This window comes from Perna viridis, chromosome 3 (genome assembly GCF_037379345.1).
Source record: "Perna viridis isolate PV_CMFRI_1.1 ecotype Kerala chromosome 3, ASM3737934v1, whole genome shotgun sequence".
NCBI lineage: Eukaryota > Metazoa > Mollusca > Bivalvia > Mytilida > Mytilidae > Perna > Perna viridis.
The window spans coordinates 45455480-45469680 of record NC_142447.1 but is presented as its reverse complement, the minus strand read 5'-3'; the positions used below and the strand labels follow the sequence as shown (position 1 = coordinate 45469680).

Here is a 14201-nt window from a genome sequence, read left to right as displayed (position 1 = left end):
GAACATAATAAAAAAAAAACAATATCACTTTTGATTGAAAAAAATATTTTTACTGTGTATAAATTTTTTGCTCACTTAAAGTAAAAATTCATTTAATTTATGCGGTAGTAGCATAGTGGTGGAGTGCGGAAATATGAAGATAGAGATAGATAGGATCGGTGCTTTGATTTGATTGATGATCATGAAAAGTATCGATTAATAGAAATATAGACCACTGAAATATATTACATATTATTGTATATTAATTAAGGTCCATGAAAATACGCGATTTCTACCCCGGAATCGAGGTAACTCTCCGACTTCGATTTATATTTAGTCAACTTCCTTCAAAACGACAAGTTCGTCCAACATCAGAAGATGGTAATTTCTTCTTTTTCATGTTGTTCTGTGGCACGAAAATTCAGATAACACTGAATAAATAACAAACGAAATCTCACCTTTCCTTTCATTCTAAACATTGACATACCTCGCAGACGTTTTGAAGTCAAAATCGCTTCCTACATGTAGTGATGTACTCATGATGTCATGTTACTGATGTGGACACAACTCTTTTGCCCATTCACATACTTTAATTCATTCCCCTTTTTATACACAGACTCTCTATTGATGGTTACATGTTCAGTCATGTCTTACTTTCATACACTGGGGCTCACTTGCTTTTTCTAGTGTCATTGTACATTTTTGTAGATTGCTTAGTAAGATCCCAGCAAATCTGGTTTGCCTTGCAATGTCAGAGATCATAGTAGTTTGACTATCAGTCTAAGCATGGAGTCTGAATTAATGTACAAATGTACAGTACTACTCAGGGTTCTCCATGACCTCATTTTGCATGGCGCTGTGCCATCCCCGTGCGTCATGAATTCAAATAAGCACCATATGTTCTTTTGGTGTACGCCATGTCTTCAAATTTGCGTCATGCATTGCAAGTTGGCACTGTATTTCCCGATTACTCTTGTTTATTAATCACCTACATGTAAATGAGCATAAAAATGTTCCTTCTACTTTTTGCACAAAACTTAAAAAGTTCTGTTTTTATATTAAATGACATGTGATAATGACTTTTTAGCTCACCTGGCTCCTGGCTGAAAGTCGATGTGAGCTATTGTCATCACTTTGTGCCAATCATGGCCATCTGTTAACTTTTTCAGACATCTTCTCCTCTGAAACTGTTGAACAGATTTTAACCAAATTTTGCATGAACGTTTTCTTAACTATCCTTGTTTGGCAATTTTTGATCATAAGTTAAACATGGCTGCCATTACTGAAAATAGACCACAGGGGGTCAAATTGCAGAATTTTGCAAATAACTGAAAGACATTTGGGTTTAGCAAAAATTTGTCAGGGTAAAAAGCATGATGGGGTAGACTTATGCCGGAAGTTTTCAAAAAGATCCATGGAGGGATGAATGAGTTGTGGGTCCTGACATGGATTTTTCCAAAATTTTACTTTTACAACTTGGAAAATCTTCTCCTCTAAAACTACTGAATGGATTGAAATTAAACAGCCTAAATGTTCTGTAGAACATCTTTAAGAATCTGTATTTGGGGATTTTTGATCTTGTGGAAAACATTGCTGCCATGATTTAAATTAGACCATGGGGTAAAATTGAAGAATTTTGCATATAACAGTTGAGTTTAGCTAAAATCTGATGGGAGTAAAATTGTTCAGCATGATGGGATGGACTTGTACTAAAATTTTCAGAAAGATCTGTTGATGGATGTTTGATTTATGGGTCCTGGAATCGCTTTAATCCATTGATGCACATCACAAATTAGATGACGAGGCATTTGGCTACCTTAAGAGAGTCATTCTGTAGTTACTCCCACCATTACCAGTCTTCACTTTGACATTTATAGCACTGGAAAGATAAAAAAATCACATGTAGCTAGTTAAGTACTTCTACACCATGTGTTGCTAAATGGTCCTGTTATTAGTAATCAAATGTACAAATGTACGTACACATGTATATTATTAAGTACCAGTCCACATAAAATTCCGACACTACCAATGGTAAAGTGATTTATGGTGTAGATAAACCACCAAATAAATGCTTTTTCAGTCTACATACGCTATACATGCACATAATGAAAATCATACATTTATCTCCCACTAAATCAACCAAATAAAACCAAATCAAGAATGATAACTCTTGCAAAATGCCAATGTCATGTACAATCTAAATAATTTTTTTTATCTCAAAAGTGCAACAACCAAATGAAAAACTGAGACTGGTTATATGATCATTAATTGTTTCTGAACAAGAAATAAAACTGACTTTGGTGGGTTTTTGATATGCATGAGTCACCTTCTGCCTGATTTTTATAAAGACTGCTACTTAAATAGCTGATTGTCAATGTGATTTTTTTTTCTGTTTTAGGCTGACTTTTTAAAAGGTTTGCCATCACATGATGAGAACAATTTTACCAAGTACCACACAGATGCTGGTTGTAAATCTAGTGTAAGTGTTTAATGTGTATAGTATAGTTATACACTCTGTGACTGCCCTCAAGCTTTTAAGACAGTATACAGTATGTATATGAGGGTGTGCTTACCAGATAGCTCTTCTTTTACTGAATTTTGGATAGGAACAGTACAGTAGGGATGTAAATAACCTAAACAGTGCAATTCAAACATTTGTCATCAAACATTTCTTGTTTGATCTACCAAACTAATCCAGTTAACTATTGCATCCTGATGGATTTATTGATTTACAGTCTGTAATGTTTTATTTTCTTCAAAACATGATATTTTGGATTATTTCAGTCATAACTCTATATTTAATTATTTTGTTATACTATTTAATTTTTATATTTTTAAAAAAATAAAAACAAAGAATCAGAAAAGATCCAAATGCAAATATGATGACTACATGTATATTCAAAAGTCAAACTGGTCATGCCTCATCCATACACAACCAGTCACAAAGCCTTCATTTATATGTCACAGTCTGCATTTTGTTAGGTTATATAAGGAATGACTGTTATATTTATTGGTCTATTCAAAATAACCTGAATGTCCATGATGCATGCTTGAAAGTAACCCGAATGCCCATGGTGCATGCATGAAAGTAACCTGAATGTCTATGGTGCACACTTAAAAGTAACCTGAATGCCCATGGTGCACACTTGAAAGTAACCTGAATGTCCATGGTGCACACTTGAAAATAATCTGAATGCCCATGGTGCACACTTGAAAGAAACCTGAATGCCCATGGTGCACGCTTGAAAGTAACCTGAATGCTGATGGTGCACACTTGAAAGAAACCTGAATGCCCATGGTGCACATGAAAGTAACCTGCAGGTTATTTTGTGTTCACCACATGATTGAGATCATTTCTTTATAGACTGATATAATGTTACAGTCATTTCTTATAATTTAATTTTAGTATCAAAATTTAATGAGTAAATCTTAAAAAAAGGTTGATGATGTCACAGTCGCTCAGCTTAGTCTATGAGATGATGGACACAATTTTTTATCCAGTCAGAATGTGTGTTACCTTTGAAATTGCATTATTGTCTAAAGGCCCAGACTACAAAAAGCTACATTATAAAATTACATCACTGTCAAGGCTTTGTTGTACATTTTAAAGGAGACTGTTAGAAAATTGGTCTCTACATAGGGTAGGAAATTCACTCAAATCCTAACCAGTCCTGAAAAGAATTTTTCAATATTATTACTATATGGCTTTATAGATTTTTGCTAAAATTAGCCAGCCCTGCCAAAAAAATAGCCAGTGTCGGGCTGACGGGCAGGCTACTTTTTATAACTCTGCTCTGCATCAGTATATCAAAAAATCCATAGTACTCACTTCTATCAGTTATATATAGTAATGTATAATGGACTGTATAATATAATCCTCATACAGTAAAGCCTTTCAATCTTACCCCTTTTGGATTTTAAATTTGGTGGGTTTAGATAGGTGTTTTGTTAATCAAGGTTCAAAATAATTGATGTAAATGGACTTAAACAAGTGTTTGGTTTAGACAGGTATTTTGATTATTTTTAGGGTTCAGGTTAGACAGGTATTTGTTCATAAATGGTTACAGACACAGGACATAAAAGTCTGAATGATTAATAGTAGAGCTGGTATAAACTATAAAACCATATTGTTTAAATAAAATGTCTGTATGTATTAATTTTACAGGTGCGGAAACCCACAGTTTATATATCAACAAAAGATTACCCTTCAGAGCAAGGTACAATTTTTATTCTTTAAAAAATTATTTTTTGTATGAAGAAGATTCAGTGCAGGTATAAAAAATTAATACACAGTATGATTGAAAATTGAAGCAATAAACAGAAAATATAAAAAAGAAATGTATTTAATACAGAGGTCTTTCCATGGTCTTACATTTGTATATACACATCACATGGAGGTGCACTATTGGCATTTACAAAATTATGGATGCTCCTTGAGGTTCCAGATCTATGTATTTTAAGAAGTATTTGAAATTTCATGTACATGTACACACGTATCAAGCAGTCCAAAACCAGAAAAGAAGAAAATTCATGGTTCACAGTAGAAAATCAGTAATACAAAGAAAATTAAATTGTTCGGCTAGACTTGAACACTATTTTGTAGTATTATATTACTTGTATTAGATTCCCAAACTTCATAAGAATCAATACAAAGAAAGGTACATGTATATAGCTTCATCTTGCTCCACGAAGGATATGTCAATTCACCTTACAAAGATATTGTCCGCAGTGAAGGATAGACAGCAAGCTAGTTGCAATACCAACTACTCTTGTAGTGGCATTAATCATATGTGGAGTCAGGATACTTAATAATTGTAAAGATTTATTTAAAAACCTAAAATCCTGCAGCCTTTCGGAAATTAGTTCTTTCCAAACTTTTGTCTTCTTAACTCTTTACACTACGATGCCACATGATATACTGAAATTTTGTTTGAAAGGACTTATTCATAAATCTTTTGCAATTTCGAAAAATTATGTTGTTCTTGTTTAAAAAAAACGTATTTTTCTGAAGCATTGCAGAAGGGCAAAATGTGACACACAGAAAAGCAGGTTTGGGATTTGCTTGATTTCCTCATTGACAACATATTTGTCACATTTGGAGGAGCTATTTTTCAAAAAGATGTTGGCATTTCAGTTGGCACTAACTGTGCTCCTCTCCTATTCGATTTGTTTTTATATTCATACAGGACTGAATTTCTTTAGAATCTTGTAAAGAATAAAAATATAAAAGATGCTAAATCCTTTACATTTACATACAGATATATTGATGATATATTGTCCATCAACAACCTTTCATTTGGTAAATGGTTACCTTCAATATTATATTCACTAGAGCTCGAGGTAATGGAGATTACAGAAACAGCTTGTTCTGTATCTTTTTTGGACCCACATCTTGTATTTGACAACAATGGTCATCTCAGCACATAGATTTATGATTAAAGAGATGACTTTGATTTCAATATAAATTTTCCTTACCTATGCAGCAATATACTTTCATATCCTGCATGTGGTGTTTATATTTCACAATTGATTTGCTACACTAGACCAAGTAGTAACTACTCTTGATTTCTCGAATGCCATAAATATGACTCTTGAATCATGGGTGTGAGGAAATGTGTCTTAAAAGGTCTCTTACCAAGTTTTTTTTTAGATATCAGTCCGTGGTTGAAAAATACTCAGTTTCTTCTAAAATAATGAGTAATGATTGTTCTTTGTAAGTTGTTCTATGTGCTGATGTTACTGCTGATTTACCAATTATAATGCTATAGCAAACAAATGCTATAAAATCACCACTGATATATTCATGCCCGCCTCAATGGAAGAGGGAGGTTGAGCTTGCTGTAAAATCTAGATTTAACCCACCATTTCGTCTGAAATGCATGTACCAAGTCAGGACCATTGCGGTACCAGCTGCTCCGGTAGTGAAATATCTATTTTGCCAGGTTCATTTTGGACTTGACTTTATTATGGATCAGATTAGTGTGTGGTTATTTTGTTGTCACCTTTATTTGATGGCAGGTCTACAGTGTAGCAGTGTTAGTTTAATATTTATTATTACATATTTCAATTTTGTGAAATTTTTTTTGATAGTTCATAGTTCAACATTATAGAACAGTAGTGTCCATTTCCTTTAACCTAACTTGGTATTTTAGCAATGCCCCTAATCACAGAACTACTTCGATGTTGTATCCCAATACACTAAAAGCAAGCATGTAAATTATAAATGGCACCATGGATTGACAATTGACAGTATTGATCCGCGTTAAAAAAAATGTATGTTGAAATAAGCATAAATGAAGGAAGAATCTATATAATAAATAGGATAAATAACCAAATATCATTACTTGTGCTTAGAACACTTGAAGATTTAACTTCCCAGAGCACTTGTAAAGTTTGGGCATTCTTCAGCACTTGAGATCTTATTTTGGTTATTTACTCTTTCCTATTAATTATTCCATTATTATTATCATATATCCATAACTGAATAATTTCCTTGGGCTTGACAACCTCTTTCAGACATCTGAGTATAGATATATACATGTACCTGTATTGTATACTTTAGAATACATTTTATTGCAGGCTTTGCTTGAACAAGTCTATTAATCACTTGCAAAATGTGAAAAAAGAAGTAAAGTTTCTTGTTTGAAAATTGAGGACAAACTTTTTTAGTAATTGTGTGTTCCTTAAAATTGTTTTGCATCACATAATTTGAATGTGATACAAAACAATTAAAAGAAAACAATTTTAAGGAACAGACAATTATTGAAAAAGTTGTATATGCATGTATATTGTTGAATAATTTAAAACATATTAGATAAAAAACCAATGTTTTTCTTCTTTGTTGGCCTTGTCTTCATTTAAAACAAAGTTTTATTTTTACAGTTATAACAACTGAGAAGACCAATATTCTTTTGAGATATCTCCACCAACAGTGGGATAAAAAGGTAATGTTTACTGTTAATCATATTTCCACCAACATTAGGGTTAACAGAGTAATGCTTATTATTAACCAATATCCTACATTATCAATCAAACAACCAAAGTTTGAAAAGATATTTCTCTTAGCTAACCATTTACAAAGTTCTAGTCAAAGGTAGATGAAATCTTACTTTAACAGGAGGCTTGGAGAGACATTATCAAGAATATTATTTATTTGTGTGTAGGTTGATTTACTTCATATCTCAAGTCTCTTGTTAAACAACGATGGACAATAATGTTGAAATATTGCTCATTTTATGATGAAGAAGTAAGAAAAGATTTAATGGATTTCAGAGGACCAAACATCATTATTTACATTGTACTATATAAATGTATTTGAATACAAAGATAGGCAATTAATTACACATACCATATTCAACTTTGCAGTTAGGCCTGTCAGTTAACATTAAACATTGGAAACTTTCTTTTAAAGAATACTTTCTCTCTTTTGTTTGAATACAGTTAGATGGGTATAGGGAGTAAGAATGGTTCGATTGGTTGGGTTTTGAATGATGATGGGATGTGTTTTATGTTCATGAAGAATTTATACAAGTTTAATTATTTCAGAATTCCAGTAAAAAGCGTGATTCAAGTAAAGCTAGTTTGGACAATTCTGAAACATGCAATTCATCAAAAATGCCACGACTAGGATCAACAGATGATGCATCATAATAATAAAATTCCAGTATGCTGTGTTCAAATGGTGGATATAAATATATACATGTACATGTAAAATGGTTGCATGGAAGCATGATATTTTATACTACTCAAATATGTGGTTGATATACATGTAGGAAATATGTGGTTGATATACATGTATGATATATGTTGTGAAGTATTTTTTGCTGGTGTAAATGGTGGATTACATGTACTTGCCTATGAAAATACAATATTGTTAATGTTATTATTTTGTTAAAGGTGCATTTATTTTTTTTATTTTAATTGAGCCTGATTTTACATTTATCCCTGGTATGATTTTAAAATCTGAATACTACCTGGTATAGACTGGAGTATATATATCAATAGAGAATTTATTCTAATTCATCTTCAACTCCAATATTCACCAATCAAATTGATTGAATCAAAATCTCAACTTGAGATGTTCTATAAAAGCTTGAACCAGGACTATACTAGTTCACTTTTGCCTTATTGTCTGGTGTTTCATGACAAGGTTGAATCTTAAATGCATACTGGTCATTGATGTAAAAGAGGCTTAATAAAAAAATGATTTTAATTTTCCTATTGTACTTAAGAAAAGTCTTAATTTTGAGCCTTGAAATATACATATTGGTGAATATGTAATATTATTATCCGGTAAATTCAATCAGATCTGTAAAAATGCTATACTGATACTTAACATGAATGCATTTAGTTATATGGTGTGTCTTTTAAGTACCAGTCCATATAAAATTCAGACACTGCCTATGGTAGAGGTGATTTGTGGTGTAGTAAAACATACTTTTTCAGTCTGCACATGCTATATTTTTAAATACTGATAGTCTTTTCTGTGTTCATATACATATATTTTTTTTAGAAAACCATACATTCATCTTCCACTAAAATCAACCATATCAAGAAAGATAACTTTAGCAAAGTGTCAATTTCATACACAATGTCCATGATTGTTATCCCAAAAGTACAACTGATGACAAAGTGGTCTATAACTACTTAAAGTGATTTTGATGGGTTTTTGACATGCATGAATTATCTCTCTCTGAATTTTATAAAGACTGCTACTTTGAATATTTACAGTGAATATAATGTATCATTAAAAGAAGTTTTTTTTGTGATAGCAAAATGTATCTGTATTATAACAATTAAGAATTCTTATTGATTAATTAACTCCCAAATGCATTTTTTTCATCTTTGTTTAAGAATGATATTCTACATCTCCCATGTAATTAACTATCTATGTTGTATCTTTCTGTCAGATAATGGTTTAGAGGTTTTGGCACAGTTTATTTCTTCTTTCTGTGGTGGATCGATTAGTCAATAGTTAAACTCTACAAACATATTAAATTTTTGTCCACATGAAATTGAATATGTTGAAGCCATTATACTTAATACCTGGATAATTTGTTGAACTGTTAATGTTTCCTGGCTTTTTTTCTATTAAAATTCATCATTGACCTAGTCTGATAAGCTATCCTTGTATCATAGCTTATGTTGATAATATGATTTTAAATTCAGATATGTTGAAGGTTATAAAATAGACTGTCCTACATCACAAAAGGTCATAAGTTAATTTAATGTTGATATTATCAATTTGGATGAAACAACCTATCCAGTTATAACTGCATATGTCCATGTAAAACGTTTGTAAGGTACACAGTATATGTCTATGATGGCTTATAAATCATGGCTTGTATCAATATGCATAGGATTTTTTTTTGTTAAATGGGATTACCATAGAAACTCATTTCAAGCTGCTGTCCTATTTTGCATTGTTGACATTTATTTTTGCCTTCTACATAAATCCCAATAAATAACAACAAATGTATCAATCTACAATGGTTCAGTACAGATGATGTGCTTATAAATGTACTGCAAATATCTGCAATTTGTTTATGATATATAGGCAATTGAAAACTTAACCTGATTTTTTTTGCAAAAAAGTGAATATCCTCTGAAAAGTTCATAAGTTGAAGGTAGGTAGAATCCACAGGTGTACACAAACTCTGTGTTTTGCAACTTAGGTTCATAGGAGGTCCATAAACTGCCTTCCTTTTTAACATTTGTAGGTAGGGTTGTTGTCTCTTTGACACATTCCCCATTTCCACCTTCTTCTCATTTAAAATAAATTTTCTACATTTTAGGTCATTAGTTGTAAAAAAAAAACTTTCAAATTAATGAATTTACATCATTTGATTGGTGTTTTTTCAACATGTTAATACTTGATTGACCCGAGTTGTCTACAAAAAAAAGACCCTGATCTTAAGTCTCTTTTTAATGATTTTCTGTGTATCTTAGCTTGTGTACAATTGTATATTATGTTTATATGTATATAGAACTGTAGTTAATAGGCTTATAGGTACATATATTTATTTCAACTAACCATGCATTTCATGTCAATAATGTTTATTTAATTAGTAAAATGTAATTAAACACAATTGTATTTAAACCATAGATAAACCACAACTTTCCTTTATTCTTTAAGAACCATGTACATTGGTAAAGAGAAATACAAACATGTACATTTATAATAAAAATGTTACAATATCATATCACAATTAATTAAATGTAACACTGTGAGGTTACTTGTATTTCAATTCAAACAGAAATGTAAAATGAAAAAAAAAACCCATCTATTTATGAAAGAAATAATCTGCCCTTGAAATTCATTATTTTTGTTATTAGCTCTAATAAATTAGCAGAGGTTGTAAAGATCAGGGAGATGGCTGCTATTCATCAGCTCTCTAATTTTGAAGATAGCTCTAAACAACTCAAAACATCTTTTGTTTTCTTTTTTGCAGTCTGGTATTGTTGACTCATAAGTTACTAGTACTAATAATGGTCTCTGTATATAGAGGTTGATCCATAACTCGAGAGTTTATTATTAAAAGGAGGGTTCTAGGCTATCATTAGCTAATTTGTAAGTTGGAGTTCCAACACCTTGAACCCTTCCTGGAATACTTGGGAGATGAATAAGTTTGGTTAACACAATATAAGATTAAACCGTGATGTGTAATTGTATATCAATTCTAAGTACAGTTATGAATTAGTCTGTTGAATATAATTTTTTCATACATAACAATGTTATGGATTTTGTATCTTATATTTTTTTCACAGTTTTGATTTTTATTGAAATTGTATTAAACTAATAATTAATGAACTTCCAGTTTTCATTGTGATCAGTTACCTGTTTATATTGTAGCACTCATTAGTCATGTGATCAATCCTAATTCATAAGGCTGTAAAGATGTTGAGCTAACATTAACATATGTATTTTATTTCTTTAACCACAATGAGTTTCAGTATCAACATTTGTAAACTTGAAAACAGTTACAATTTCACAAATATGTATGTGAAGCGAATATTAGGGTTTTGATTTTTTATATGTATATTTTCATGAATTTACAGTGAATATTATCTGATGGTGAACTGCTGTAGTTAACTTGACAATTGACAAAAAGATATAACCTGTCTGTTATTCAATAAATAGTATTTTCTGTCTGAAAGAAAATTAAAAATCTCCCTTGCTATCGTCCTGTTAACTACCTGAAGCAGTTCATCAGGATTAGTCATTGAATCAAAAGAAGAACCATTCTTTCTTCATTTTTTTTATGACAAACAGTTTCATGTGACCATGTTTGCCATAGATAAAATAGCCAATTGTAGTGCCCAAAGTAAAAGTAGTCCAGTAAGTTCAGAAGATCAATGAATAAATTAATCCAACTCTTTGTATGCAGATTTGCATCTTTGTCTGACAATGTATGTTAATATATTCAAATTATACAAAAACTTCAAAAAGAATGATTAGATAATCCAAATTTTCCGGGTGATTTCTGTTAATCGCACGTGACTAATTAGCGCCCAGTAATACAACACATATTTTATGCAAATTACTGATTGATCTTTATTGTAATTCCATAGCTTTTGGCTGTGAAACCAAAGAACTATATTCTTACTCTCGTCATCTGTTGAAGATCTGGGTTTCTTCCACTCGTGTGAGAAAGTCTTCCTCTTTTCACTTGCTCTGCTGCACTCCACTTCTCAAAAGATGGAATTTCTCACATTTGTGGAAGAAATCCCAGATATTCAATAGAGAGTTTGTGTAAGAACCTATTAATCTCCTGAAGTTAACCGTCCTACTGGTTATAATAAACAAGGATATGAATGTAATTTGAGTGTATACACTTTATCTGCCATTGGTTGTATTGTTTACATTTTCTATTCCACATGCATGTTGTTACAGGGTAACTCTTTTCTGTATCAGTAACACCATACTTTTGTTGCTAGTTGCACAAAAGTTTTTTTCGGTACTAAAAGAAATTCCACTCCCCTTCTGACTGAAACATGACAACTTACGTTCTATTTTATGGTAAGCAGTTTTTAATAGTTCCATGTCAATAAAGACTCTCCTTTTAAATTACATATCTCAATTATAAAAAGACCAGAAAAAAAACATAAAAATTCAAGGAAATGAGGATTTCTTGTCTGAGTGTTTGTATCTGAACTTTAGTGGTTCTTTCTATACTGTCAAGCTTTGAAGCCATGTGTCTACCTGCTTGTTCATCATTGTACCAAGCTAGGAGAAGTACATGGTCTGTGTATGCAAAAACCAAAAGGCTTTAAATCTATATAGCATGAAATGTATATATGTGTAATAATAAAAGTTAACAATTTTCTGATATGATTTTACTTTTTGCCATTTCTGTCATGTTCCTGGGTTGTAAATGCAGCAAAAGTTTCTGTAAATTTTGCATATTTTGGTATATAGCATATATGTGTCTTAATACAAACTATTTGATTTAGTCTATTTTAGTGTAACTTGAAAATTTGTTTAATTTCATCTCTTCAGTAAAGATAGAAATTTCACTTTTCACTTAATGTTTTATGTATTGTATTGTAAGTAAACGTAACCACCGTGTGTACTTTTATACCCTCTGTTTTGAAAGGAACCATATTTTTATCAGGATTTCCGTCCGTTCGTCCGTCACATTTTTATTATTAACCGGAAATCCTCCTAGATATTATGAAATTTTCAGGAAGTGATTATTTGGTAGTGCCATAATGGGACCTTGTGTTTGATTTCTTATCCGAAAGAAGATGAAATTTGCCACAACTTAGAGATGATTGGGCACATTACTATCTGCAGCTCTTCGCGGACTGCATGGTGGGTTTTTATGAAACTTATAGTGGATGATCACTGGGTCACCTTCCGCACATGTTATTTGAATTTTTGTCTAACGATAGTTTTTTGCTTTGCGTTACGTAGACTTTGCCATTGTCATGGAAGGTCTGTCGTGCTTTCAACTCCGTGAACTAATCAGAGAACGCATGTATGCACTTCTTTATTTTCCAGCTTTTAAGGCTTAAACATTTGTTTACAGCTATCCATGTCTCATTTATTTTTATCAAAAATATGACAGCAATCTTTCAGTGAACGATATGAACTTTGGCAGCTTTAACTTGATATGTTACTATGTTTTTGTTTTGGTTGCACATCAACATACTGTTTGTCATTACGGTTTTGTTGTTTTTTTTTAAAGAGTAACGTACATTTTCATATTTACCCTTCATTGGAATTATTTTGTTTTTTAAGGTTTCTTAATTCTTAGACGCATCAAGTTTGATTTTCCTTTATAAGGATGATTTTCATTTTGAATTGACAGTTCTTATGTAAATGCTGAAGATTCAGTATAATTTATTGTTTTGGGATTGAATCTTACGACATAGCACTACATCCAGGTCCTAGCTGTTTGATGCTCCCTTTGGGGCATCAGATACGTAAGGGCATATTTCTTTTAGTTTTTAATTTTATCGTGGTTTCAATTGGACTTTTATTAAGTACTTCGACATTCACATATATAGTTTTTTCTTAAACATCTACCCCTACACGTCAATTTTAAGTGAAACGCAAAAAGAATAGTTATTTTAGATCACTGGTCTATTTCTAGGATTTTTTTCTAGATGGTCAGCTTACCAGGACTTTGCTGTTAATTCAAATTAGGAACCTATTATCTTGTTCAAACTAGAAAAAGTTATGGATTACATTACATGAAATTTCAGGATTTTGTGTCTTCTTTTATGCCATAGGATAGCGTGGGTATTCTTTTTAGCTCACCTGGCCCATAGGGCCATGCGATCTATTGCCATCACATAGCGTCCGTCATCGTCGTCTGTCGTCGGTAACAATTTTTCTAAACTCTTCTTCTCTAAAACTTAATCGTCCAATCAGAACCAAACTTGGTATAAATGTTCCTCAGAGTATTCTGCATAGAACAGGTGTGGGGATTTTTGATCCGCCGAAAAAAACATGGCCCCTTACTAAAAATAGAACAAAGGAGTCGGGCAAAAGTTTTATATATCTCCTAGTACGTTAGGTTTAACTAAATTCTGAAAGGATTAAATGTGTTCAGCATGATGAGATCTATCTTTGGTCATTTGTTTTGTGACGCCATATTTAGTATGAATATTCCTTAGGGTATTCTGCATAGAACTAATGTGGGGATTTTTGATCCCTCGATAAACATGGCCGCTGTTACTAAAGATAGAACAAAGGGGTTAGTCAGGAGTTTTTC

At 31.8% G+C, this 14201-nt stretch overlaps 1 protein-coding gene across 1 annotated transcript; it reads left to right on the top strand.

Annotated features, from left to right (window-relative positions):
- Positions 1–314: 314 nt before the first annotated feature.
- LOC148622468 (DET1- and DDB1-associated protein 1-like) lies at positions 315–12305 on the top strand. The gene is made up of 5 exons (XM_088572427.1): positions 315–360; positions 2378–2458; positions 4145–4196; positions 6862–6923; positions 7525–12305. Exons 1-5 carry the CDS (start codon positions 358–360, stop codon positions 7627–7629), a joined length of 303 nt encoding a protein of 100 aa, XP_088428553.1. The 5' UTR covers positions 315–357; the 3' UTR covers positions 7630–12305.
- Positions 12306–14201: the final 1896 nt, after the last annotated feature.